The sequence below is a fragment of the Dermacentor variabilis genome, chromosome 5, assembly GCF_050947875.1.
Source record: "Dermacentor variabilis isolate Ectoservices chromosome 5, ASM5094787v1, whole genome shotgun sequence".
Lineage (NCBI taxonomy): Eukaryota > Metazoa > Arthropoda > Arachnida > Ixodida > Ixodidae > Dermacentor > Dermacentor variabilis.
In genome coordinates, this window is record NC_134572.1 from 4,955,261 (window position 1) to 4,979,507 (window position 24,247).

General features: G+C 46.7%; 1 protein-coding gene across 5 annotated transcripts in view; it reads left to right on the top strand.

Moving 5' to 3' along the window:
* Positions 1 to 1,154: 1,154 nt before the first annotated feature.
* Positions 1,155 to 24,247, top strand: part of YME1L (ATP-dependent zinc metalloprotease YME1L) — a 156,842-nt gene continuing 133,749 nt past the window's right edge. For 3 of the 5 annotated variants that reach the window (XR_012828390.1, XM_075691599.1, XM_075691600.1), the window contains exons 1-4: positions 1,156 to 1,373; positions 11,160 to 11,300; positions 15,879 to 16,050; positions 23,222 to 23,329. Coding sequence is in view for 4 of the 5 variants with exons in the window: in XM_075691599.1 (XP_075547714.1) it covers positions 1,335 to 1,373; positions 11,160 to 11,300; positions 15,879 to 16,050; positions 23,222 to 23,329 (460 nt within the window). In the remaining variant the exon portion in view is untranslated. Of the gene's footprint in view, positions 1,374 to 11,159; positions 11,301 to 15,878; positions 16,051 to 23,221; positions 23,330 to 24,247 lie in introns of all 5 variants that reach the window. The other 2 variants (XM_075691602.1, XM_075691601.1) reach the window with 2 other exon arrangements.

Below are 24,247 nucleotides of genomic sequence, written 5' to 3' on the forward strand. Positions count from 1 at the left end.
GCAACTGAACTCCCGATCCTACACGACTACCATAGCGCACCGCATAAAACAAGCCTGCCGCCACCTGCGGGACAATAGACATGCACGCATTTTCGTACACTGGACACCTGGTCACGACATGAGGGGAGCGGGGAACAGGGCGGCCCATGAAGCTGCAGGCGAGAAAATTAGAGAAGACCGCCATCGCAGCCGTGAAGTGAGCCCTGCTGGACCATACCTATAGCTCCCCGTCATCCGTCGTTGTACCAGATCAACAGATTGCCCGGTTGAAACACGAGAGGAAGGCTCTCTACGGGACTCCATTCCTAGCATCATTCCTCCCATTCCCACTCGCCTTCCTAGAACAGCCCAGTTCCTCATCCACAAAGCAAGAGCTAAGGCATCTATTACACCGGATGTCCTGAGCAAGTGGAGAAGAACAGAAGTGGAATGCCCCAGCTGCCCTGCGATCAACGTCGATCTTAAACATATGATCTGGTCCTGTCCTGCCACAGCCACCCTTAGGGACAAGCACACCCGACCTCTAAAGGTGGCATCGTACGAAGACTGGGTCGCACCTCAAGCAGATGCCACCAGAAGAATCAACGCTTTGCTCTCCTTTGCGAAGGAGGCAGGCATCCTTCCTTTCACCCAACCACTCAACCCTACCTTAGGCCACGGGCCATCCCTTCTAATAAATGTTTCAATCAATCAATTCCCGAACACACTGCCCCTATTCTAGTACACTGTACCCAGTGGCCCGTACGCGATGACGTGTTTTTAAACCTGGCTGATTGGCGGACACATTTATTTGGACTAGGGGCGTGTGCACCGTGGGCGTGTGTATCTTTTTGTGTCGTCTCGGGCATTTCCAATCTGTGGTAGTTGCACCACATATTCTCTGTGTATAAACAGTATAAAATTTGGCACGGGAACGGACATTAATTACCATAACTTAGCGCACGGTGTACGCAGCAGCAAAAAGAAAGATCTTAGACCATTTTAAACAAATTAGTCCAAAATACTTGTCTGCTTTGGTTATACATATTATAATTAAAGGATAGCAGTACCTCAAGATATGTATGATGCGAAAGAGACCATACTCGTTAGCCTATGAAGCAATTACTAGCGCCAATAATTTGTAAACTTGCTCTATAACGCACGGCGAGCCTAGCAAGACGTTCAGGCTCTTAAGATGGCGCTGCAGTCATTAAATGCCGGTATTCGGGTTGCCTCCAGATGAAACCGCACGATTTTGCCAAATTTTCCTTAGCCTACTGTTATTTATTAAGGTGTGTTGTATAAGGGATCGTACGTAGCGCCTCTTTGACTGAAACTTGTAACAAGCACCCGCAATGCTTTCCATGTGCCACGCTGTAGGCCTGCAAGGTCAGGTGAGTAGTGGCTTTAGCGGATGGTGTCGCACTGAAACCAATGTTGGGCGCTCTCAGCGCATTCATTTGAGTGCTGTTCGTTCTCTGAATAGGTTCAATTGAAAGGGAAAAAAAAAGAAAAGATGCCACTCGCGCGTACACTTCACAAACATATGTAGGGACGGGATTAGCATCGGGGCACGATTACTGGAAGCTCGTGTATTACATACACTCTGAAACCGTGTGGTCTGCCGTTTGTGGAATAAGCTGTGTGTTACGTTATTCGGCGTCTTCAGGCGCGGCTGCATGTGTGCTCCCGTTGCCAGAACTGTGCGCCCACGGGGAACATCATTATTTGCGTGATATGCTGCCAGGTCGAAACCGAGTGCACCAGCGTGCGTTGTGCACGTGCGTGCTAGTCTTTTATGTGTTTTATTTAAAACGTAGATATATTGCCTGTGTTTTGTCAGACTGTAAAAATATCTAAGTGCAGTGTAGTTAAACACAATGTGCATGCTCCGGGACAACTACCATTGGTTTGAAATGTAACGGAATTTTTGCAAGACTAAACGAGAGGGTCAGTTTCTTAAGACAATGCCTCGCTTGAGATGATGAAATGACGTACACTTCACTCTTACAGCTTGCTCGGTACACATATCGTTGCCTATGTGATTTGAGCACCTTCGTTTTTATTTCTTTTTTGTGTGTGTTTTTCTGTGGCAAATTTTTTGATAATGATATATGGTATCGCTACTCGTTGATTTCTAGTCACGTCTAACGACTAATTATTCTCTGAATTGGTCAGATATGAACTGATGTCTTCTCAACAAAATTGTACATTTTATTTACCACATTTCATTTGATGTGTTTTGGAGTAAGGCCAATATGTTAATATGTAGTATGAGCCATGGACTACTGTGAAGCAAATAATGTGATGTGGAATTAGTCATAATGCTTCTGTTATTCTGCCTGGCCTGATACCATGACAGTTTCGGCACATATTTTGCAGTATTGACAATGTAATCGCCGTAGTAGGCTGTTCTGACTAGGTGTCTGCACTTTTTCTAAATCGGGGCTACACAACTTGGAGTTCCGACAACTATGGTTGGGTGGTGTTGCAATTGGAGAAAAACTTTATGATGAGAAAAATGGTATTTTTTTTGTCACACGAAAGCGAAGACATTAACCGGTGGCGGCAACTGGCACATTAAAACAAAAAAGGTGTTGGAGCTTGTGATCTGTTGTTAGGAGCAGATAGAATGGCACACGACCACTGAACTTGTTCATCAAGTTACAAAGGCATTGACCACATTACTCCTGCAGCATCCATAATTGAATCTAACATACGCTTTCCGAACAAGTTTTGATTGAATGATTGCAAATGGTATTGAATGCAAATAGATGAGTTTTGTTTGCTGTGTTTGCTCTATTTTTCTATCTTGGCAATAATTTCCTCACATTTCGGCGAGCACCACTCAAGTAAGCTTCAGTCAAGGTTGCTTGGATCTATTAACATTGGCTGCAATGACACTTGTTGAGGCTTTCTACAGAGTCATGCATATAACATGGGGCTCTTCATTGGCACATCTTAAGGAGCTCATAATAAAGTGACCAAGGTTGATATTTTTTATATGCAGCCTGTCCTAAACATATGGCTATGATGAACACATCTTCTCTTCCATTATAATGACAAAAGCTGCAACATTTTTATGTCTGTGTCATGCTTGAAACTTAAAATCTGAGATGTGAATTGCTTCTTTTTTAATAACTGTCAACATTGGATGTTTTTTGTTCAGTTCAAGGATAAATTTAATTCATGTGGGAAATCTTTAGAATGTGTTGACAACCTACCAGCACAGTTCCGACAGCATTCCATGTCATTCAGAGTTGAAAAACAGAGTGACCACTTTCTTGGTGATCCTTCCTTAGTGACGCCGGTATATTGCGGCTATACAGTGCAGCTAGAGCTGCATCAACCTGCAGTGTTCGCCGGACCAAGAAGGCGTACCGAGTAACCAACCCCTGCTTCAGTTTTATAGGAAGCTTAATAAAAACAAATCTAATATGGAAACATAGCTAACAATGCCTTGAAATTGTTGCCTCTTTTTGTAATTCCCTAAGTCTGGGAGACCCAGTTTTCTTTTGATAACTCTGTACAAGAGCTGCCTTCTATCTTCAAGAACTGGCATGGCATGCATTACAAGGTGTGCTTCAGACCAGGTGCTGATCCATGTCAGCGTTAGGTGGAGGGGCTCATCAAAACATACAGAGAACTGGGAGACGAGGTTTACTGCAGAGTCAGTTATAGCCTGAGCCCCATGTCCCCTTTTTGATTTGTCACTGCTGAGGACAACAGCAATTACAGCTAACAGAATGCCTTTCCACAAGGATGTGCATAAAAGTGCAGCCTGTGAGGTTCCCAGAGATGCTACTTTTGGCCCTCACTGATTTGGAGTTGTGCAGCCCTGATATAGATGATAAAATACATAAGCCTAGGTTTGTCCGTCCGGGACACGCCAGGTTGTGCTTTTCACTATAATACAAGCATACAAGCCATGTTTTTAATATATTTGGAGCTGCATAATTCAAGCAAAGCTTTTTGTTGTTTCACACTTTCTGCCAGAAAAGGCTGATAGGGTGATGATTATTGAGAAGATCCTCAAAATTGTATATTTTCAATTGAACACGTTGAGTGTGGTTGATTGCTCTGTTGTCTGTCCTCATCTTTTTAGTGTTTTGTTCACACCAACTAGCCAAGGGCCATGTTGTTTTGGCATCCAGAAAGCTGTGTACATTGAGTAGTGTGACTGTGATTTGATACCACCAACCTTATCACATGTTTGTGCTTGTGATATCCTCACTGTAGTAAGTGCTCTCACCCTTGTCTCCTTAATTGAATCTGCTCATTCACTCTCATATATTGGGCATATCTAGACTTACGGCTAGTTCAGTCCACATTTTGTTCTACTTTGGATAACAGAAGGATCATTAGCGGGGCAAGTCTTTAAGCTGTCACAGTGAAAGAGCACCAACGGGACAAGGACAGAAAGAAAGGACAGACAAGCACTCTGTCAATGTTCTTTCCTTGTGTGCTTGTCCCATTTGCATTATGTTTCGCTATGACAACTGTAAACAAAAATCTTCTGTAGCCTCAAGGTGCTTGGATGAATGGCAGTCGACTGTATTACCTAAGCTGCACTTCCGTTAATGAGCTTAGTTACAATTTGTCTGAGTTCCAAAGATGACCCTTCTATGATTTATAATGTAAAATCACGGAATAAACACTCAAGTTCACAAATGTAACACAGTTTACCAAGAGATTTTCAGCACCCTCCTCTGGCAAATCACAAAGGCATTGAGATCAACTGGCGTAATACTGTCCCTAACCTGTATTATAGTTGCAAATCACTGCTACACCATGGTTTACAGCTATTAGCTGTGCTGATAAGCAGTTGCTTCTGATGAATGCCTTACAGAATGCTTCAACAGGGAACTCTGGGTGAACCACTCGCCCATAGTTCTTCTCAGCCCGGAAGCAGCCTATTGAAACATTGGGGGCTGCTTGGTGGCCAACCTTGTTTTTCGTGTGCCGTTGCAGCTCCCTGGTTAATTTTCTTCAAAGGACACACTGCACTGGCCACAACGATATCTCTACCTCCAAGACTACGTAATGGTTGTGCCGCAATCTCTCCTAACTCAGACCACCTTCACAGCTTTGTGCACCCTAACTCTGTCTCTTTTTTGGGTGTGTGATGCCGCCAAAGTGCCTTCGATATCGGCCTGCTGCAGGCTGTTTTGCATCCTTCAATGAGCAGCCAGCTCGGTTACCATTCTTCAGGATAGTCGTGATGAGGTCAACAGTCTGCATCGCCGAAAATTGGCCTACCCAGAGGCGCTCCATCATACTTGTGGATGTCACCTGCTTACCTTGCCTGGTGTCATGTCAGGGAATGGAGCCACATGTGCTGCGCATAGAACATTATTTGACAGTTGCAGCTGTCAGAAGGTTGCCAAACAATACATCCTATGTCCGATATTGCTATGGAACAGCCGCCACAGTGTGGCCACCGCTTGATATAGCGTCGCCATCATTGCCACCGCTTATCTACGTGTAAATATATTGTAGACTCGTACGTCAGCTACACGTAACATTAATTTGGTGGAGGTGGACGTTCCCCGTACCCGTCATGGAGCTTCGCAGCGGTCGCAACGGCGACAGTGCAACTTCGGCTCCTGCTGGCGGCACTTCCTCTACGCAACCGTCTACGGCTGCAGCCCCGACCTACGTCGCCATTTCCCCACCTCGGGATCCTGGTGTTTTCAACGGAGTCGGCAGTCCTGATGTTGACTGGCTCCGCTTATACGAACGTGTCAGCACCAGTCACAGGTGGGATTCGACTATTATGCTCGCGAACGTTGTTTTCTACCTCGACGGAGCTCCACTTGCATGGTTCCAGACTCACGAAGAGGAGATCTCGAGCTGGGATCTCTTCAAAGAGAAGCTCCGCGACCTTTTTGGCAATCCCTTCGGTCGTCAAGTCAATGCCAAGAAAGCCCTAGCCACACGTGTACAGACGTCGACCGAGTCCTACGTGTCCTACATTCTCGATGTCTTGGCCCTTTGTGCCAAGGCTGACCCGACCATGTCTGAGGACGATAAGGTAAATCACGTCCTCAAAGGGATTGCTGACGACGCCTTCAATTTACTGGTGTTTACCAACCTCACCAGCATCGATACGATCCTCAAGGAGTGCTGCCGTCTTGAGCATGCTAAAAGCCGCCGGTTATCCCAGCACATCACGCGACTTCCCAACACAGCTGCTACGTCATCCTGTGACGACCTCTTCCACCAGCCGTCGCGATGTGACTTGACCCGCATTATTCGTCGTGAGGTCGAAGCGGCACAACCGGCGGCCCCTTCATTTCCGTCACCTGATCATTCTCCGGTGACAATCTCCTTGATCCAGGCCATCGTCCGTCAAGAGTTATCCAACGTCGGCCTGCACTCCATTCGTTCCGCACGCTCGGAACCTCTCTCTCCACGCACGGCCCCACCGCGCCCTTCTTACTCTTATGGACAGCGCAACCCCTCCGAATGGCGAACCGTGGACGACAAGCCGATCTGTTTTAACTGCCGACGCATTGGACATGTCGCTCGCCACTGCCGCAGCCGCTGGACTTCCCCCACACGCTATTCTCCTAATTACCACCCTCGCCTCTCTAGTGCGTCCTTTTCCTTCGCCCCTTCTATGCCCACCCCATCATCTGACCCTGCGACGCCTTTGACACGACCCCGCTACTCCCGCTCGCCTTCTCCCTCCCGTCGTCAATCTCGCTCGCCCCCGTCTCGCCGTGCTCCTTCTCCGACCTACTTGCCGCACCCCCGACCGGAAAACTAGACAGCGCAGCTTCTGGAGGTGAAGCTGCAAAGACGATATTGGCTCAAAATCCTCGCTTCACCTTACCGACGAACAAGAATCTTTTGGACGTTCTCGTCGACAATGTTCCTGTGTGCGCGTTGATTGACACCGGGGCGCATGTGTCCATTATGAGTGCTGCTCTTCGCCGTCGGCTCAAGAAAGTTCTGACGCCTGCCCCGAACCGATTCGTACAAGTCGCCGATGGAGGGACTGTCGCTATTGTTGGCATGTGCTCTGCCCGACTCACCATTGCTGAGAGACACATCGTCGTTCTCTTCACCGTCATCGAGCATTGCCCTCACGAACTCATTCTCGGTCTGGATTTTCTTGCCCATCATTCTGCCCTCATTGACTGTTCGGCCGGCTCACTTCGCCTTGACTTGCCTCTTCTTGCCGACCCTGTGGACCCGCCTCCCAGCCATCTGAGCTGCATAGATTTTATTCGCCTACCACCTCACTCTATGACACACGTAGACTTGTTGTCCTCACCAGCTGTACCTGACGGCCATTACGTGGCCGCACCAATTCCGGCCGTTATGCTTACACATGGTGTTATCGTGCCGCACACTGTGCTGAAAATTACTGGTAACCGCACCTGCCTTCCACTCGTCAATTTCGCGCTAACCGCGCAAGTTCTGCCTCAGGGGCTCTCCTTGGCTATAATTCGCGCTTTGCAGGATGATGAGGTCGAGCCATTCACAGTGGAAGATCGTTACAGCTCAGCCCATACCGTGACGTCATCGCACAGTACTGACGTCGACATGAAGAAGATGGTCTCCTCTGACCTTACACCTGCTCAAGCTGCAGCCCTTTGCCGCGTTCTTGAAGGCTATCGTGACATTTTTGACTTTGACAATCGACCCTTAGGTCAAACGTCCGTCGTGACCCATCGCATAAACACTGGCGATGCGAACCCTATTCACCGTCGTCCATATCGCGTTTCTGCGTCAGAACGAGCTGTTATCCAACAGGAAGTCAAAAAGATGCTTGCCAAGGACATTATCGAGCCTTCTTGTAGTCCCTGGGCTTCTCCCGTCGTACTTGTCAAAAAGAAGGATGGAACGTGGCGTTTTTGTGTAGATTATCGCCACCTGAACAAAATCACAAAAAAGGACGTGTACCCTTCGCCACGTATTGATGACGCTCTAGACTGCCTGTACGGTGCCACTTATTTTTCTTCTATTGACTTACGGTCCGGATACTGGCAGATATCCGTCGACGACATGGACAGAGAGAAGACTGCATTTGTTACCCCTGACGGCCTTTATCAGTTCAAGGTGATGCCTTTCGGTCTCTGTAACGCGCCCGCCACCTTCGAACGAATGATGGACTCTTTGCTTCAGGGGTTCAAGTGGTCCACCTGTTTGTGCTATTTGGACGACGTCATCGTTTACTCACCCACATTTTACACGCATCTAGACCGCCTTTCAGCGATTCTTGACGTGTTCCGCCACGCCGGTCTCCAGTTGAACTCGTCAAAATGTCACTTCGCTCGCCGCCAAATCACCGTCCTTGGACACCTCGTGGACGCCAGAGGCGTGCGACCTGACCCGGACAAGATTCGCGCCGTTACGAACTTTCCTGTTCCGAAGTCTACCAAGGACGTTCGTAGTTTCGTAGGGCTGTGCTCATATTTCCGACGCTTTGTGAAGGATTTTGCGACCATCGCCCGTCCCCTTACCGACCTCTTGAAGAAAGACGCCCTATTTTCTTGGGGACCTGACCATGCCGCATCTTTTTCGCAGCTCACTACTCTCCTTACCACGCCTCCAATTCTGGCCCATTTTGACCCGTCTGCTTCAACGGAAGTTCGCACTGATGCCAGTGGTCACGGCATAGGAGCAGTATTAGCACAACACCAGCGTGGACATGATCGCGTTATAGCCTATGCCAGCCGACTTCTATCACCCGCCGAGCGCAATTATTCAATCACAGAGCGCGAGTGCCTCGCTCTTGTGTGGGCTGTTGCCAAGTTTCGCCCATACTTGTATGGACGCCCCTTCTGTGTCATCACTGATCACCACGCGCTCTGCTGGCTATCCTCGCTCAAGGACCCCTCGGGACGACTCGCTCGCTGGGCGTTACGCCTGCAAGAATATACCTTCTCCGTGGTATACAAGACGGGACGCTTGCACCAGGATGCCGATTGTTTGTCCCGCTACCCCGTCGACGACCCGGCTGATGCGGACACCATCACTTGCGTTTTCTCTGTGTCCAAGTTGCTCGAAATTGGCAATGAGCAACGCCGCGATCCTTCCTTACGAGCCCTCATCGACCATCTGGAGTCAACGCCTGGCGACGCCTCTCTCCGGATGTTTCTCCTTAAGGAAGGGACACTATACCGCCGCAATCTCGATCCACACGGCCGTGACCTTCTGCTCGTAATTCCATCCCACTTGCGGTCGACTGTCCTCCAACAACTTCACGACGCTCCCGTGGCTGGACACTTGGGCGTCTCGCGCACATACGACCGTGTACGCCGTCGCTTCTTTTGGCCGGGTCTCGCTCGCTCCGTGCGGCGCTACGTTGCCGCTTGTGAGCCCTGTCAGCGCCGGAAGAAGCCCTCCACACCTCCAGCTGGATGTCTTCAGCCGATCGGCATCCCACCGGAACCCTTTTTCCGTGTTGGTCTAGACCTTCTTGGACCGTTCCCTCTCTCGGGCTCCGGAAATAAATGGGTCGCCGTCGCTACTGATTATGCTACGCGGTACGCAATCACCAGAGCCCTCCCGACAAGTTGTGCTACTGACGTTGCTGACTTTCTGCTCTATGACATCATTTTAGTGCACGGTGCCCCGCGCCAATTACTCACTGACCGTGGCCGCAGCTTTCTGTCGGCAGTCGTCGAGGACATCCTCCGCTCCTGCTCGACTAAGCACAAGTTCAGCACGTCCTACCACCCACAGACCAACGGCCTCACGGAGCGCCTCAACCGGACCATCACCGACATGCTATCCAAGTACGTCGCGACCGACCACCACGACTGGGATCTTCACTTACCATATGTGACGTTCGCGTATAATTCATCGCGTCACGACACCGCCGGCTATTCACCATTCTATCTCCTATATGGCCGAGAACCCGCGTTGCCCTTGGACACATTGTTGCCCTCGGCCACACGTTCAACCACTGAATACGCCCGCGACGCGATCGCACACGCCGACCACGCGCGCCAGCTCGCCCGCACCCGTCTCGAGGCCTCGCAGGAGCATCAGAGACGCCTCTATGATTGCCACCATCGCGACGTACAATTTACTCCGGGTTCTCTGGTGCTTCTCTGGTCCCCCATTCGACGTGTGGGCCTTTCCGAAAAGCTGCTGTCCCGCTACACTGGCCCATACCGTGTTGTGCGACAAGTGACCGATGTCACGTATGAAGTCATCCCCGCCAGCCTCTCAGCGTCATCGTCGGCTGCAAGTGACATCGTTCACGTGGCGAGACTCAAGCCATATCACACACCTTTCGCCGCGGATGTGTAGATTAAGCACCGGGACGGCGCTTCTACTGCCGGGGGTGATGCTACGGAACAGCCGCCACAGTGTGGCCACCGCTTGATATAGCGTCGCCATCATTGCCACCGCTTATCTACGTGTAAATATATTGTAGACTCGTACGTCAGCTACACGTAACAATATAATCATCAGCACACCTTGTACCATCAGCTTGGCATCGCATCATTACCGTGTCTATTTTGTAGTTCTGTTTAAAAAGGGGACCCTGCAGCACTATCTTCAGGCAGATCAATGTGGTGTCGAGATTAACTAGCGTAAGAAAGTGATGAAAATAAAGCTGCATTCGTGGCATGCTCACAAGCATGACATGGCCGGCAGATCAGTTTCGGGAGACTAAATGAGTCGGACATCTTTTTCTGGCACACTGTTTCCACAAATTGTTAACTAATTGCTTTGTGCATATAATAGTCCAACACAATCGCCAAATTTAAAGGCTAACTGCCACAAATTTTAAGGTATGTAAAAATCATAGTTAAAGATAGTGTAGATATAGAGAAGTCTCCATGCAAAATTTTACATTTGAAATACGAGTGAAAGCATCACAAAAAGCTTGCTGTTTTTGATGCAGAAACTAAAAAAAAAATGCTGCTCTTAACACTCGGTGGAAGTGACGCATGACCTAGAATGCGCATTTCTAATGTCATGACCTCTAAGATTAGGTGGTGCCTGCAGCTGCATGTAGACTGAAAAATCTTTGAAGTAATTTGCTGGGACATGTCATAGCTGCTAACCACCAAGTGCTCACGTCGTCTGCTTATGTCCTGTTTGGAGGCTTTGCCAAGATTGCTTCAGTGGTAGGAACAACTCATTCATAACCAGTTTAGCCAAACTGAAATTGAAATGCAGCTCCCTAAGTTCGCTCCTTGTTTCTTTAGGTCCTGTTCCCGCTGAGCCATGTTGCATCGTTGGTTGCAAAAAAAAACACGGGTCGTACCAACCGCAGTGCCAAAAATTGCCAGCGGCATGGGAAGCAAGACCCTCAGAGTGACGTCTTGTGCTCTGAAAGCTTTTGCAGTGTGAGTAATGGATTGAGTAGTGTGAACCATAATGTGCTGCTCTTGCTTACCAGCACCTTGCATTCTAGGAAAGTGTGGTGGTGATCAGAAAGCCTGTCTTTAATGTTATATTGTTGACATGTAGCTACTTCACAGGCTTGATGCTTATATAAGCATTTATTTTCGCACTTAAGCCAGCCACGGAGACCATTTCACTCTTTCACCCGCCATGGTTGCTTAGTGGCTATGGTGGGTTGCGCTGCCCACCCATAGGAACATGTTCAATCACCTACTCGCCCAGGTTGGCGTGTTAATTCAGCTATGGTGTTGGACTGCTAAGCACGAGGTCACGGGATCGAATCCCAGCCCCGGGGGTCGCATTTCGATGGGAGTGAAATGTGAAAACACCCGTGTACTTAGATTTAGGTGCAAGTTAAAGATCCCCAGGTGGTCTAAATTTCTGGAGTCCCCCACTATGGCGTGCCTCATAATCAGAAAGTGGTTTTGGCGCGTAAAATCCCATAATTTAAATTTTTTAATTCTCTCTTTTGCTGGGTAAAAATATGATTGTGCTTGCACGTGAGGAATCCTCACTAGGTATGGGCATTGCAGACTGTCGCATTGTAGAGATCCTGTGGTGACAATCGTGTCTGCAGAGTACTGTGCGGTATACGCCGTGAAAACTGCTGAAAACTCAAACAACCTTAAAGGCTAAACCCCGTGAGCGCGATTTTGTGTGCGATAGCGATGAGCGACGGCTTTGAGCGACAGTCGCGTGAACAGATCGCTTGGTTCTGCAGATCTAGAATGCGTCGGTCGTTGCCCGGAAGTGCTATGAGCGGCTAGCCAATAGTGTGAAGCCGGAACTGGATGTACATAACTCAAGTACTTCCGATTGTCACACGGAACGAGCAAACGATTGAATTTTTAAACGTGCAAGGATAAAAACCTACTGCAAGACTCAGAAATATTTTATGCTGCTTTTTACAGTAAAACACATCAACTTAAGTTAATAAAGCACGCGTCATGCTAGCTTTGGCACCTATATTGCTGCCCTCATATTGGCAACACTGGGGAGACGTCGCTTGAAGTCATCGCTCGCATGGCGTACAACTTGTAGATGACGAGCGAACGCGACAGCCATCTCCATTGCGTCTCTTGTCGCTGTTGCGTGCAAGATCGCTTGCATGGCGTTTGTACTTAATGCTCTTGAGGAGATCACATGAGCTGCAAGCAAGATGACATCACATGCATGGTGCTTCCTGTGGTATAACAAGGAATGTTGCTGAAGCCAACGTTTTGACAAGGGAACTGTTCTTCATCAGGGGAGCAAGTGAAGCTTAGAACAACAGAAAGCTGAGCTAGTTGGTAAGGATTCATAATGTAAAGAAGGGAATCTGAAAAGAAGAATCTTTCCTTGCATTGCCAAGATTGTAACTGCACACCTAAGTTAGATGAATGCGCAATATTGTACAGGCATAGGAAGGAAGATACGCGACTTATGCTTGAGGCATGGCATATTAATAATGCCGGAATCATGTGTGAGTCAGCCTTCGATTACTTTACATAAGGAAGAGATCAAATTCCTTAACAGTTACCTCTCACAAAGACCGGCAAGTGCACCCGATTGACACGTGGTGCTACCTTTCAAGAGCATGCGCAGATGAGTTTTGTGTCTTCGTTCTTTTTTTAGCCTCGGTGCTTCCTTCAGCTGATAGTCGGCGTTCATGTTGTCCACTTCTCTCCTGTTGTGTCTGTGTCTGCACGCCTTACCCCTTCTTTGTATTATGGAGCAAATGCTTTTGCAACTGCTGCCCTGATGAGCATGTGGAGTATGTGATTCCTTACTTCTGATGGAGCAGGACGCAGCATGTTGCACGCTTGCTGAGGCAGCTTGACAGAGCCTCTGTTTGGGCAAGTTCTCTATGCACCGTTGCTTTATGACACTTCATTTGCTCCTGTCTTGGCCATTATAAGAATTTGGAAGCCATAATTACAGCTGAGTGCTATGTAAGGCAAAGCATTGTTGTTTGGTAGTAAAAGGACACTTGCAAACCGTGGTAGTTTTCTGAAGCAAAACTTACACCTCATGTGGTGAAGATGAAATGTTTATTTGACATTGCATTGTTAGAGACGTTGGTGTATGTGCAGTTTTACAGCTTGGTGTTCTTAGACTGTGTGAAATTATATGTATGCACATCACTTGATATATTTACTGAATGTCCATTGGTTGACTGATTGTTGTTTTGACCTTGTCTTAGCTGGTGACATCACTGGTGGATCTACCAGTTAGTGTGCCCAACGTGCATCATTATAGATGATAACGCACACTTGGGGAAGAACCCAGGCACGCTATGCCTAGAGTCTGAGAGGGGCTGTGTCAAACAATAAGTGATTTTATAGGTGCCCTACCAGGTCTGAAAGTCGCATTGGGCCCTATCTGGGCATTTGTTAACAGCTGCGCACTTCAAATTCAGTCCTAGGTCACGGTTTAGGATGCTGCGATAGACTGCACTGCCTTTAATACTGGCCTGCAAAAATGTCAGGAAAAAACGTGTCTACATTCACCAAGAATGCTTTGCATTGGAGATGCTTGCAGTAGAACACACACTAGGTGGCCCTTATAATTTTTAGTGTATAACCAAAATTTCTGACAGCCCTAGTGAGAGGCCCTTTAATGTAATGCTCAGTTGATCTAGGGAAATGTTATTGTCTATTGTCTCTGACATGCACTGGCATTTCTGTCAAGTAAGGTACTTCCACGAAAAGCCACGAGCAGCATGGAGCTGCTGAAAAACCCATACTGGAACCGGCAGCTTTCCAGAGCAGTCATGCAGTCTCGTAGCCACCTGGTTAACTCAGATGGTAGGGAAATTGCTCCTCAGTGAGGCGGTAGTGCCAGATTCAATCTCTAAACCAGGATTTCAACGGCAAAACTTCTCTATCCATTGTAGCTCCTTGCTGTTCCAGGACGTATGACAGCTTCATCTTTCTGCAAGATTTCCTCAGTTTCTTTTGCCTCTTTATGGTATACTATCATTTTCCTGACTGGTGTATGGTGCGTACTAAGTACACACCACACAGTACTTAGTGCTAACATGCAGTATGCAGTTGTGTTTTGCACCTTGTCTCTTGTGCTCAGAATGAGTATTTGTAGTTATAAGGTCTCGATTTGGCTGCACTTTCTGCACTAGTTCAGGGAGTGCAACACTCTAGCACTCGATTTGCCAGTGCAGCTAGCGCCACCTGCACTTCGGCACTCGATTTGACGTCGTGCTGCACGAGTTCATGTACACTTCGGCACTAGATTCTCCGCAAGTTCTTTTCTCGTGCACGTAGTGCAAGGCTTTTGATAGCAGACGACACATGCGCCTCCGTGGCCATGCGGGTGTTGGTAGAAGGCATCGACGGCGCCTGTTATTAGTAACGCAGCACGGACGCCAGTTTTCTTCAGGATGTGTACGCAGCATCTTGTTAAGGGCGCTTTCCGGGTTCAGCTGCTGCTAAGTGCACCGAAGGCCGGGATTTTCCCTCAGGTCACAGTCGTTTGTATTAATTTTCACGAGCTTACCGCTACCTCGACGTTAAAAACCACATCGGTCAGTCGTTTGAAACGTTGTGCCATATATGATTCAGAAATGTGTGGAAACCGCGCTCGGTCATGCTTTCTGAATAATGATGCCGAAGTTGAACTAATTTCTAGGTACTAATACATAAATTCTTTCCACAGGACCAAAAAGGCCATTGCGCACACGTTTAAGCTAGCGGCACACACCAACAAAAGAAAAGCCACAGCTGCCCAGTCGCAGCAGACGAAAGCCTGTACGTTCTTGCACTTTTGTCCTCGATTTGACCGCTGCACTGAGAGCGCTAGTGTCGCGCTATGCTTACACTTGAAGAACTGGCGCTGCACTGGCACGACACTTTTCTGAACTAGTGCAAAAAGTGCAGCCAAATCGAGGAGACCTATAACAACACATTATTCTCGGCCCTACTGCGGTAGTGAGAGCTGGTAGGCCGCAATGTTTGTGGTGTGGTGGTACTGTATGTGGTATTGCTGGTGTCACTTGTTTTTATAGATATGCACACTAACCTGATCATTGCTGTTTATCGCGTTTCTAAAGGCCAACTTGGCCACCATAGGTAACAGTACTCTCAGTACACTATGTACGAAACTTCACGGTACATTTGGCTGGACACTTTCGAGTGTTCTAGAGTGCTCTGGCAGCGTGATTTATGCCCGGCTCTTTGAAATCGAGAGCTCAAAATACATTTGCTTGGTTGGTAGTTTCAGAAGTGAAAAATTTGTCAAAAACAAACGTAGGATGCTTGCAAAATTGGGGGCGTTTGCATGGTATCTTGTACCACTAATTAATCAATTTGTTCAGAATATGTGTTGTTTCCATATAAATGGCACATTAGGCTGTGTATATTCATTGAACTTAACACATCATAATTATTATAGAAAATTACCACCCTTTTTGTTATAAGGGCATGTAAATAACTTTTTTGTCACAGAACGAGTAAAGTTGGTAAATTTATTCAAGCTTGTGGCTTGTGCGTGAAATATATATAAATGTATATATTTTTGTTTCATAGGTTCTCTCCTGGCTTTCCAAGTCCAGTTTGCAGGATCTTGCAAGACTTTCCTTGACAGAAATGCAGTTCAAACATCTAGCACTCTCAAGTATCGGAACTGGACATAGGCAACACAGGCCTTCCTGGCATGTTTCTGGGTGTTCTGCAGACACATTTTTTGAGAACAAGAATGGCAAGTCCTTTACTCGCATGAATCACGGTGTGTTCTCTGCTCTACCAACTCATGTGTTTACAATATGTTTCAACCAGCCCAGCACCTTTCTACATGGATTGCACTGTGCCTCATGGCACACACTGGTGACAATGAATAAGCGAATCTATTCTGCAACCTGCTGCAGTTACTGTTGAGCACAAAGTCTTGGCTATGGTGACCACATTTAATTAAGGGTGAAAAAACGCTTGGATTCTTGGATTTCAGCGCTTGCTTGTAAAGAGCTCCAAGTAGTTAAAATTAATCCAGAACCCTTCACTATATCCATAGCTTTGTGCTGCATATCAGTGAATGACAATTTTTCTTTTCATGAAACTTCCTGTGAATTTCTGCATAATATATTTGCTTATCTAATGTTAGTGAACTTTGATTTGTCAGATGGTTTGGCATTGCACTGCCATCTACTAGCCTTCTGTTTATCTCGGGTGGTGAAGCAAGAGCCCTGGAAAGCCATTGGACTTGGGCTAGATCCCTGGGTTTGGACAAATTTTTTTCAGCTTCTGTAATTCTGCATCAGCTTGCTTTGTAGCTCTGCCTAGCACAGTTCACAATATTTCGGTTTCATAAAGGTGACATTCAGGCATCAATACTTTGTGAATTCTTAGCTCCGTGTTGCACTGTGTCTGAAAATACATGAACGAAGTTATCACCTGAAGATGCAGCCACTAACAAAAATTGACTTTTGAAACCTGTAACTTGCATCTAAAGGTGCTTCTGGTTAGACGTGTACTGTAAGATTGGTTAATGTGAATGGTAATCATGCTATAATGAAGTGCTTGGAAGATAATTTTTGTGGCTGCTGGCGGCTAGTTAGGGGTGGCATTATTGGATGACTACTAGCGGAGTTACTGTCACTTTCGCAACTATCAGGTGACTAGTGCTGTACACATTTGGCATCTACAGGTGACAGTGTTCCTGTCACTGTGCCAATAGTGCTAAGACAGTGTACCCGGCATTGTTCCAGGAACGCTGTTCGGAATGCATCGATGCCAATGCATCGCTTGAAAGTATCTCTATTGTCACAGGATTTCAACCGTCTCTCATGCTGTTGTTTTAGGAGTCTGGGAAACATTTCGATTAGCACCAGTATGACACTCTGGAACACTTCAATATGTAACTTTCTACAAAGGCTGTAATGAACCTACACAGAATAAGCATATCTCACTGGTGGCTCGGAACATTGCTTCGTACTTCGAATAAATATATACACCATGCCCCACATATTTTACCAAAGATACTGGGGGAAAACAAACTAAATGGCGTGTATAATGCATAAATTTTGGGAGAAAGTGACTATTCAGTAACTGTTGTCAGAGCACATAAGCAATCTATAGTGCAAGTTTCTAGTACACGTCACCAAAAAGTGACCTTCATTTTTTCAAAATACGAAATTATGCTATTTTTCCTACTGCCAAGAAACGCAATAGTGTAGCTCTTATTTAGAAACGGCCTGAAAATGAAATTGTCAAAGTCAGAAGTGATACATGCCTTTAGAAAAAAAATCAAGTAAGTGTTTTATTGGTATTGAAATGGCTATGCACGTTCGACCGAGGTCATTTTCACGAGCATATCTACGATAAGTCGTGATTACACAAAGAAATTCGACAGTTAGACCTGTAAGTGGTTTGATCAGATTTTTGATGCTGATAATATATTGAGTAGATACTGAGCAACTCTATGTAGCCTATCTCTGGACAGAGATAAAGAGTTCCAGCATTTGATAATCCAACGATATACCAGAAGGAACACCAATCGTTGGGCGTGGCTGATTAGAGAGTTTTAGAATAGGGGCCCCAAACGTCTTGGGGCCCCCAAAAAATTGCGTTGAAGCCACTGCGCATGCGCGAGACGCAAACTGCGTTTGGGTTTTGCGTTGGGAACGCTATTTCACCGATTTAGTGGGAGCCCAAATAGCGGCCCCAAAAGCTTTGCGTCGGCAAACATGGCGGCACCCATTGAAGCGACGGCTCTAACCTAGCACCAAACTGGGTTCGATTCGTGGTAACGTGTGAAGTTCGCAAGCTAGGAGAAGTGACTACATGCGGTTATCGCTTTCTCTCAACTAGCGTGTGTTATGAAGATTGATTCATTAGAGGCCGCTGATTTCGAATTCGATTGTGGATTTTATGGCTCGTAGGCCTAACACGGCTAAGTTTGGCTGGTGAAGGCACGTAAAGTTGGTTTGCTCAAAACTAAGGGCAACTAATTGTTTGCTGCTTACAGAATAACCTCTAACTGGTAATTAAACACAAATACACGCAAGTCAAAATTACTATTCCTATCGTAAAATGGTATATTTTATTTAATTAGTATTTCTAATAGCTTTTCTTCGACACCGTAGTGGCGCTGTCAGCGCAAGACGCTATCCGCAAACACAAAACCCTATTCTAAAGCTCTTCCCTCCTGCGTGCCCCAACGCTGACACCCGCAAAGCTCTTTGGGGGCTCCAAACTATTGGGGCCCCTATTCTAAAACTCTATTATAATACTTTATCTGGACCTCCCCTCGCCTGGAGGTTAAGGGTATAAGGATCCTGTCAAGCTTGTTGATTGACAAAGCTTTGTGTACCTGTTCCTTGCATTTCTAATGTATAAAGTGCAGAAATGAATTGATTGAAATGTAGCAAGTTGATTCGAATATGGATATAGCAGTCCCAATAAACTGGGCATGATTCAAGTTGCACAAGCGGACATTTCTTACGGCGGGAACTGCCCAGTGCCAGGCGTATTCTCAAATGCAAGAGTACGGCGAATCCTGCGCGTCGTCTGCTACAGGGCGTTCCGAGAAAGCATAAAAGACATTCCTCGCTGTTCAGATAGGGGATGCGTAGTAAAGAAAGGCATTAATTATGTGGTCACTCTATTAAGAAAGAAAATTTAGCTTCAGCTGTGCTTTTGTTGGACTTTCAGCATGCGGCCGAAAGTTCCAGCTTTGAAAAGTGGGGGGCAAATGACATACTTTGCCCCCCCCCCCACACACACACACTTTGGACAGTGGGGCAGGGGGGGGGGCAAGTGCACTCCTTGCCCCCCTGGTAGATACGCCTATGGGCGCGGTGGATTGCTCACCTTCTATAGAGTGCCTTGATGTCCTTCTCAGCTGTCATTCTGTACAGGGTGGAGACAACGGCGGTGTCTACTACAGTGTCGAGCACGCGAATGGCAGATACACACGAGTGCCAGCTATGCATCTCTATGGTGTCCGCCATTTGCGTGCTCAATGCCGTAGTAGATGCCGCAGTTGTCTCCACCCTTTATGGAGTGGAGGTCAAAGACAACATCGAGGCCCCCTAACCTTCTACTTACACCAGCACCTCTGGTGCCAGCTTCAGTCTCTATATAAAAGTTGTGGAGAAGTTTCATGACCAGAAGCTGATGCAGCAGTCAGCTTGCTCACTTGTTCGTACAGGGTCCTGAATATTTCGCTGTGCGTGTCCAAAAAAAGATATTGTGCTCACTGCTGCACTGTTCTTGCTCAAATTTTGCAGAATGATCACATTTTGGCGTCGACTTTGTTTATTATAATCCTTGGCACACTTAATTGCCTCGTTTTCAAGAGAAGAGGGCAAATTTACTTGTGCTTATTGGTATGCATGCTGCCGCCACGACAGCGCAACAATAAACTTGTGTCTCTGCCTGCCGTCAGCTGCAAAAAGCAGCATTTCAGGGAGGGCAGTCACCTATTCCAGGAGCGGGCAACACGCGGCAGGCCTCCCTTGAAACGCTGCTGTTTCTTGAAAACCAGGCAATTAACTGTGCCAAGTGTTATACTAAACGAAGGCGACGCCAAAATGAGACCGTTCTGCAAAATTTGAGCAAGAACAGTGCAGCAGTGAGCGCAAAACCTTTTTTCGAACACGCGCAGCAAAATATTTTGGACCCAGTACATACAGACAGCTGCGATTTCCAGATAGATTTGCTTGGTTTCCACGTAGACGTGGCAAACACTTGTGTTGTGTGCTTCGAGAGTCTTTTGTTGCTGAAGTTGGTGCAAGTGCGGATGCCATTTTGCCCTTGAGGAATGCGTAAAACATGTGACGTTCTCAGGTATGTGAAAACTCGAAAGAGCAAACTGAAAGTACGATAAAACATCAGTAGCTGACTGCTGAATGTTACATATCGTTTCAATTAGATTCTGTAAAAAACAAAAAAAAAAGATAGTTTTTTATTTCCCACATAAGAAAATGTAAAAAAACTGCGGGACTACTTCCAGCAGCAGTGAAAGAAGTGCGCATTGGTTCTGTAGCCTTTATTTTATAGCAAAAAAGGTCTGCGAGTGTAGACATCGCAATCTTTATGATGATTGTCCTAGTAGCAGGTCTTTTGCTGTTGATTATGCGCTGCTAAAATATAAGACTGTCTCACTTAATTGCCCCTGCATGGCCAAAAAGAGAATTCCTGAAAGGAACATGTGTGCGTATACAGTCGACTCTGGTTACAACGGACCGTGATAATCCTACAAAAAACATCCCGTTTTATCCGAAGTCCATAATATCCGAAGCGCCTTACTTCCGAAATTTTCGTCGTGATTTCTAACACCCTTATTGGAAAGAGTGAGTGAGGAACATCCAAAGTAAAAAACAAAAAAAGAAAGTCGCAGTTTCACTCGAAAGGTGAAGCATCGATCGCGATAGCAAATTAAGCAAGATAAGCGCAGCAGCAGCAGCGAGTAAATTTAGCCTCGTGGTGTGTCTCGCTTCAACGCGAACTAAACGTCGAAAGCACAGCCCGTACGAAGCTAGCAGCACTGGGCTCAGTTTGTGCACATTGCAGATCGCTTTGAAGATGAGGCCCGCGTGGACGCACAGTTTGTTCACATCGCAGATCGCTTTCAAGATACGGCACCCGCGCAAGCGCGCACTTTGTCCACATCGCTGATCACTTTCAAGATATGGCGGCCGCGCTGGTGTGCACTTTGCCCATACCGCAGATCGATTTCAGAATACGGCGCCTGCGCAGGCACACACTTTGTCCACATCGCAGATCGCTTTCAAAATACGGCGCCCGCGCTGGTGCGCACTTTGTCCACGTCACTGATTGCTTTCAAGATACGGCGCCCGCGCGGGCGAGCACTTTGTCCATATCGCAGATCGCTATCAAGATACAGCACCTGCGAAGGCACACACTTTGTCCACATCGCTGATTGCTTTCAAGACACGGTGCCTGCGCATGCGCGCACTTTGTCCACATCGCTGATCGCTTTTAAAATACGGCACCCGCACTGGCGTGCACTTTGTCCACATCGCTGATCGCTTTCAAGATGCGGCGCCCGTGCGGGCGAGCACTTTGTCCACATTGCAGATCGTTTTCAAGATATGGCGGCCGCGCCGTAAGCAGCAGACGCGGGAGTAGAATCCTCCTCTCGCGCCACTATCCTCCCCCCCCCCCCAATGTGACGGCGCGTTTCCACCCCTCCTTCCTCCTTCGTGTGCGCGATATTCAACCGCGATCGTGGGCTGACCCTCGCAAGTCAGTTGTCAGCCTGTGTCGACACCGCAAAAGTGCGTTTTCTGCGTCCGATTAAAAAAATTTGCCTCTAATTTCGTTTGCTGTAGCCGATAGTCATTTGTAGCATGGTCTGTTAAAAGTGAACTTCGTTGCATTAATAAAACAGGTAGAACAAACTAAGGCTGAAATATGGTCCATTATATCCGAAAGTCTGTTGTATGCGGGTCCATTGTAACGAGCGTAGACTGTATTACCAGTATACATGGTGTGCCATGTAATTTGAGCCAAAATTTTAAGAATGAAAGGCGCTGCGGAAGTGATTTGAACCAAATGCATACTATTTGCACTGGGCTATAGTAACGGAGCAAGTCTTTAATAAAGAGAAAATGAGACACTCGTTAATTAATTAAGTGTAATTACCCAACTTTTAATTATTGGCTGAGGATCCCAAGTATGACACGCAGATTTCTAGAGCACCATCAGAAACCACTGATCGAGTTTTCTGTGTGATACGTCTCACGTAGTCCTTTTTTCTGGGTTGCAAATAAAGCCCGCGAAATATGAAGAAAGCCATGTGACTGAGTGCTTGCGCAGTGGTATCGTGCTGCTCTCAAGTGTGCGTTCAGTGGAAAAGGTCAGCTGCGTAGTGACTGGCGATGGGGAAGTGGTAGGGTGTTCTTTATCTCCTCTGCAGTACTCAGCAGCATGCATTTGTGCCGTCATCTGATGAGAGCCGACATTGTTAGGAGCTGTAAGATGGACATTGCGAGCAGCTGTGACGTGCACCCTACCAGAGGACACTGATTGCCTGTGTTTGTGAAGCCAGCCTGACTCCATTTATTTAGGCTAGAGCAGTATTTAGGGTTCGGAGAGCTCTGCTTATTTGTGCAATCATTACACTTCAATGTGCAATTCCCTCTGCTGCCTGAAGCATGTTTGAATTAAATTCGCTTTATTTCTCAGAAAGTGAGGAGAGAAAAGAAAGAAGAAAGAAAACTTTCTGGAGAGGTTTGCCAGATAAAAGCTGCTATCAACAGCTCAAGATTTCCACATCTAGTGTGTATTGCAGCAGTAAATTCAGTGTGGCACATCAGGCTCTTGATTGTATGCTAAAAAGCCAGACTGCTATTGATGGCAGTAGTTTCAACACATTCATTGATTGAAAGTACATTAAGAAGTCTTTCTGCTAACATTATAATAGTTCACAGGTTTACTGTTGACAGATATTGGCAGGTACTGCATTGTCATAACTATATTTTCTTGCTTGTAGGATGTTCTGGCGAAGAGAATATGGTCAAGTTGCAAATGCTGCATCTTTCCTCACATAAAGTTTAAAACATCAAGTTTATTTGAAAACACATGAAATATTTGCAGTTTCACCCAAAGGGGGTGCATAGAACAGGATAGTAAGTTTTATCATTGCACTCAAGCTCCTTGTGTGGTGTTCTAACAATGTGTCATGTTGAAAGGTGACATGGCACGATGCAGCACGCAAGGCAACTGCTGCTGAGCAGCAGGAGCAGTGCCTTGGCAGATACCAGGCGTCTCGCAATGTTGGTGTGATGAGGGATGCTGGCAGCAGTGTTAAGAGCATTGTGCCACAATGGTGCACGAGGCAAAATTTGTGGAAAATCATTTGCGTTTTTTAATCCCCATTTTTCTTCTTTCTTTTTCCCCCTTCTCAGGCTTCACGAGACAGCAGCTCAGGAGGAGTGTTCCTGTGCTGTCTTGTCTGTTCTTGGGCACAGGCACTTCTTTGTATAGATTCGCATCATCGCTGGAAGTGAGGCCGTGTAAGTACTGTGCCTCTGTACATTGTAGTGCTACACTTGTGCCAGCACATCAGGAGGTATTTTACTTTGCTTGCAGAACAGGGGATGTAGCTATGTCTGTGCTCCTAGTAGTCTGTGTGCATCCTGAAGCTTATGTGAATAGCTCATGCACTGAAAATGCCTATAAAATGAGCTTTGGTGCAAATTACAGAACATTTGTGCACCTTTGTGTGAAGCATGTGTATTGCAATGCTCAGACATGCCGGCTGTCCAGTGACATGGGAGTTTCCTTTCAGGCATGCCAGAAAGAGTTGATTGGGGAGAGTGAGCAGATGAATTTTGGATTTCCTGAATTTGAAGAGCTTTTTCTGGGACTGTACTCTCAGTTGATTACTTTCAGGCATTGCTTCACTTTAACGTAATGTATCATCTGGTGCAACACCTCGCTGAAGGGATAGTAGCCCAGCATTCTGTTTGCTGGCTTAGCCAGTCAACATGCACTGGAAGCAATATTTGGAAAGTGACTGATCCACAATGTTGTACCTGGCTGCATTCTTGCTTATTGACTACATGTGATTTAAAGCAGCCTACAACTGCTGTTGATCTGCTTGACATTTGTTTTTTTTTTGCTTTCCTATATAGCACAGCTTGTTAGCAGGGGTTACAAGAGTGTACTGCTTTTTTCCTGAATGTAATTCTGCAGTTGTAACGGTTGTGGGAATTATGAAAGTTCATATTTTCCCACGCTCCTACACACGCTACGAAAGTGAGGAAAGCAGATGCCTTCTTCCCATCTTCTCGTGCGGGGAGCCAGACAGCTTTTCTCGTGGTAGTGCAACCCTCTTGCAAATCAGTTGCAAATGTAATGGTCATGTGGCCATGGAGGCGCGCCCATTGGACCATGCAAAGAACACGGCAGGGGGCGCCTAAATCGGTGCG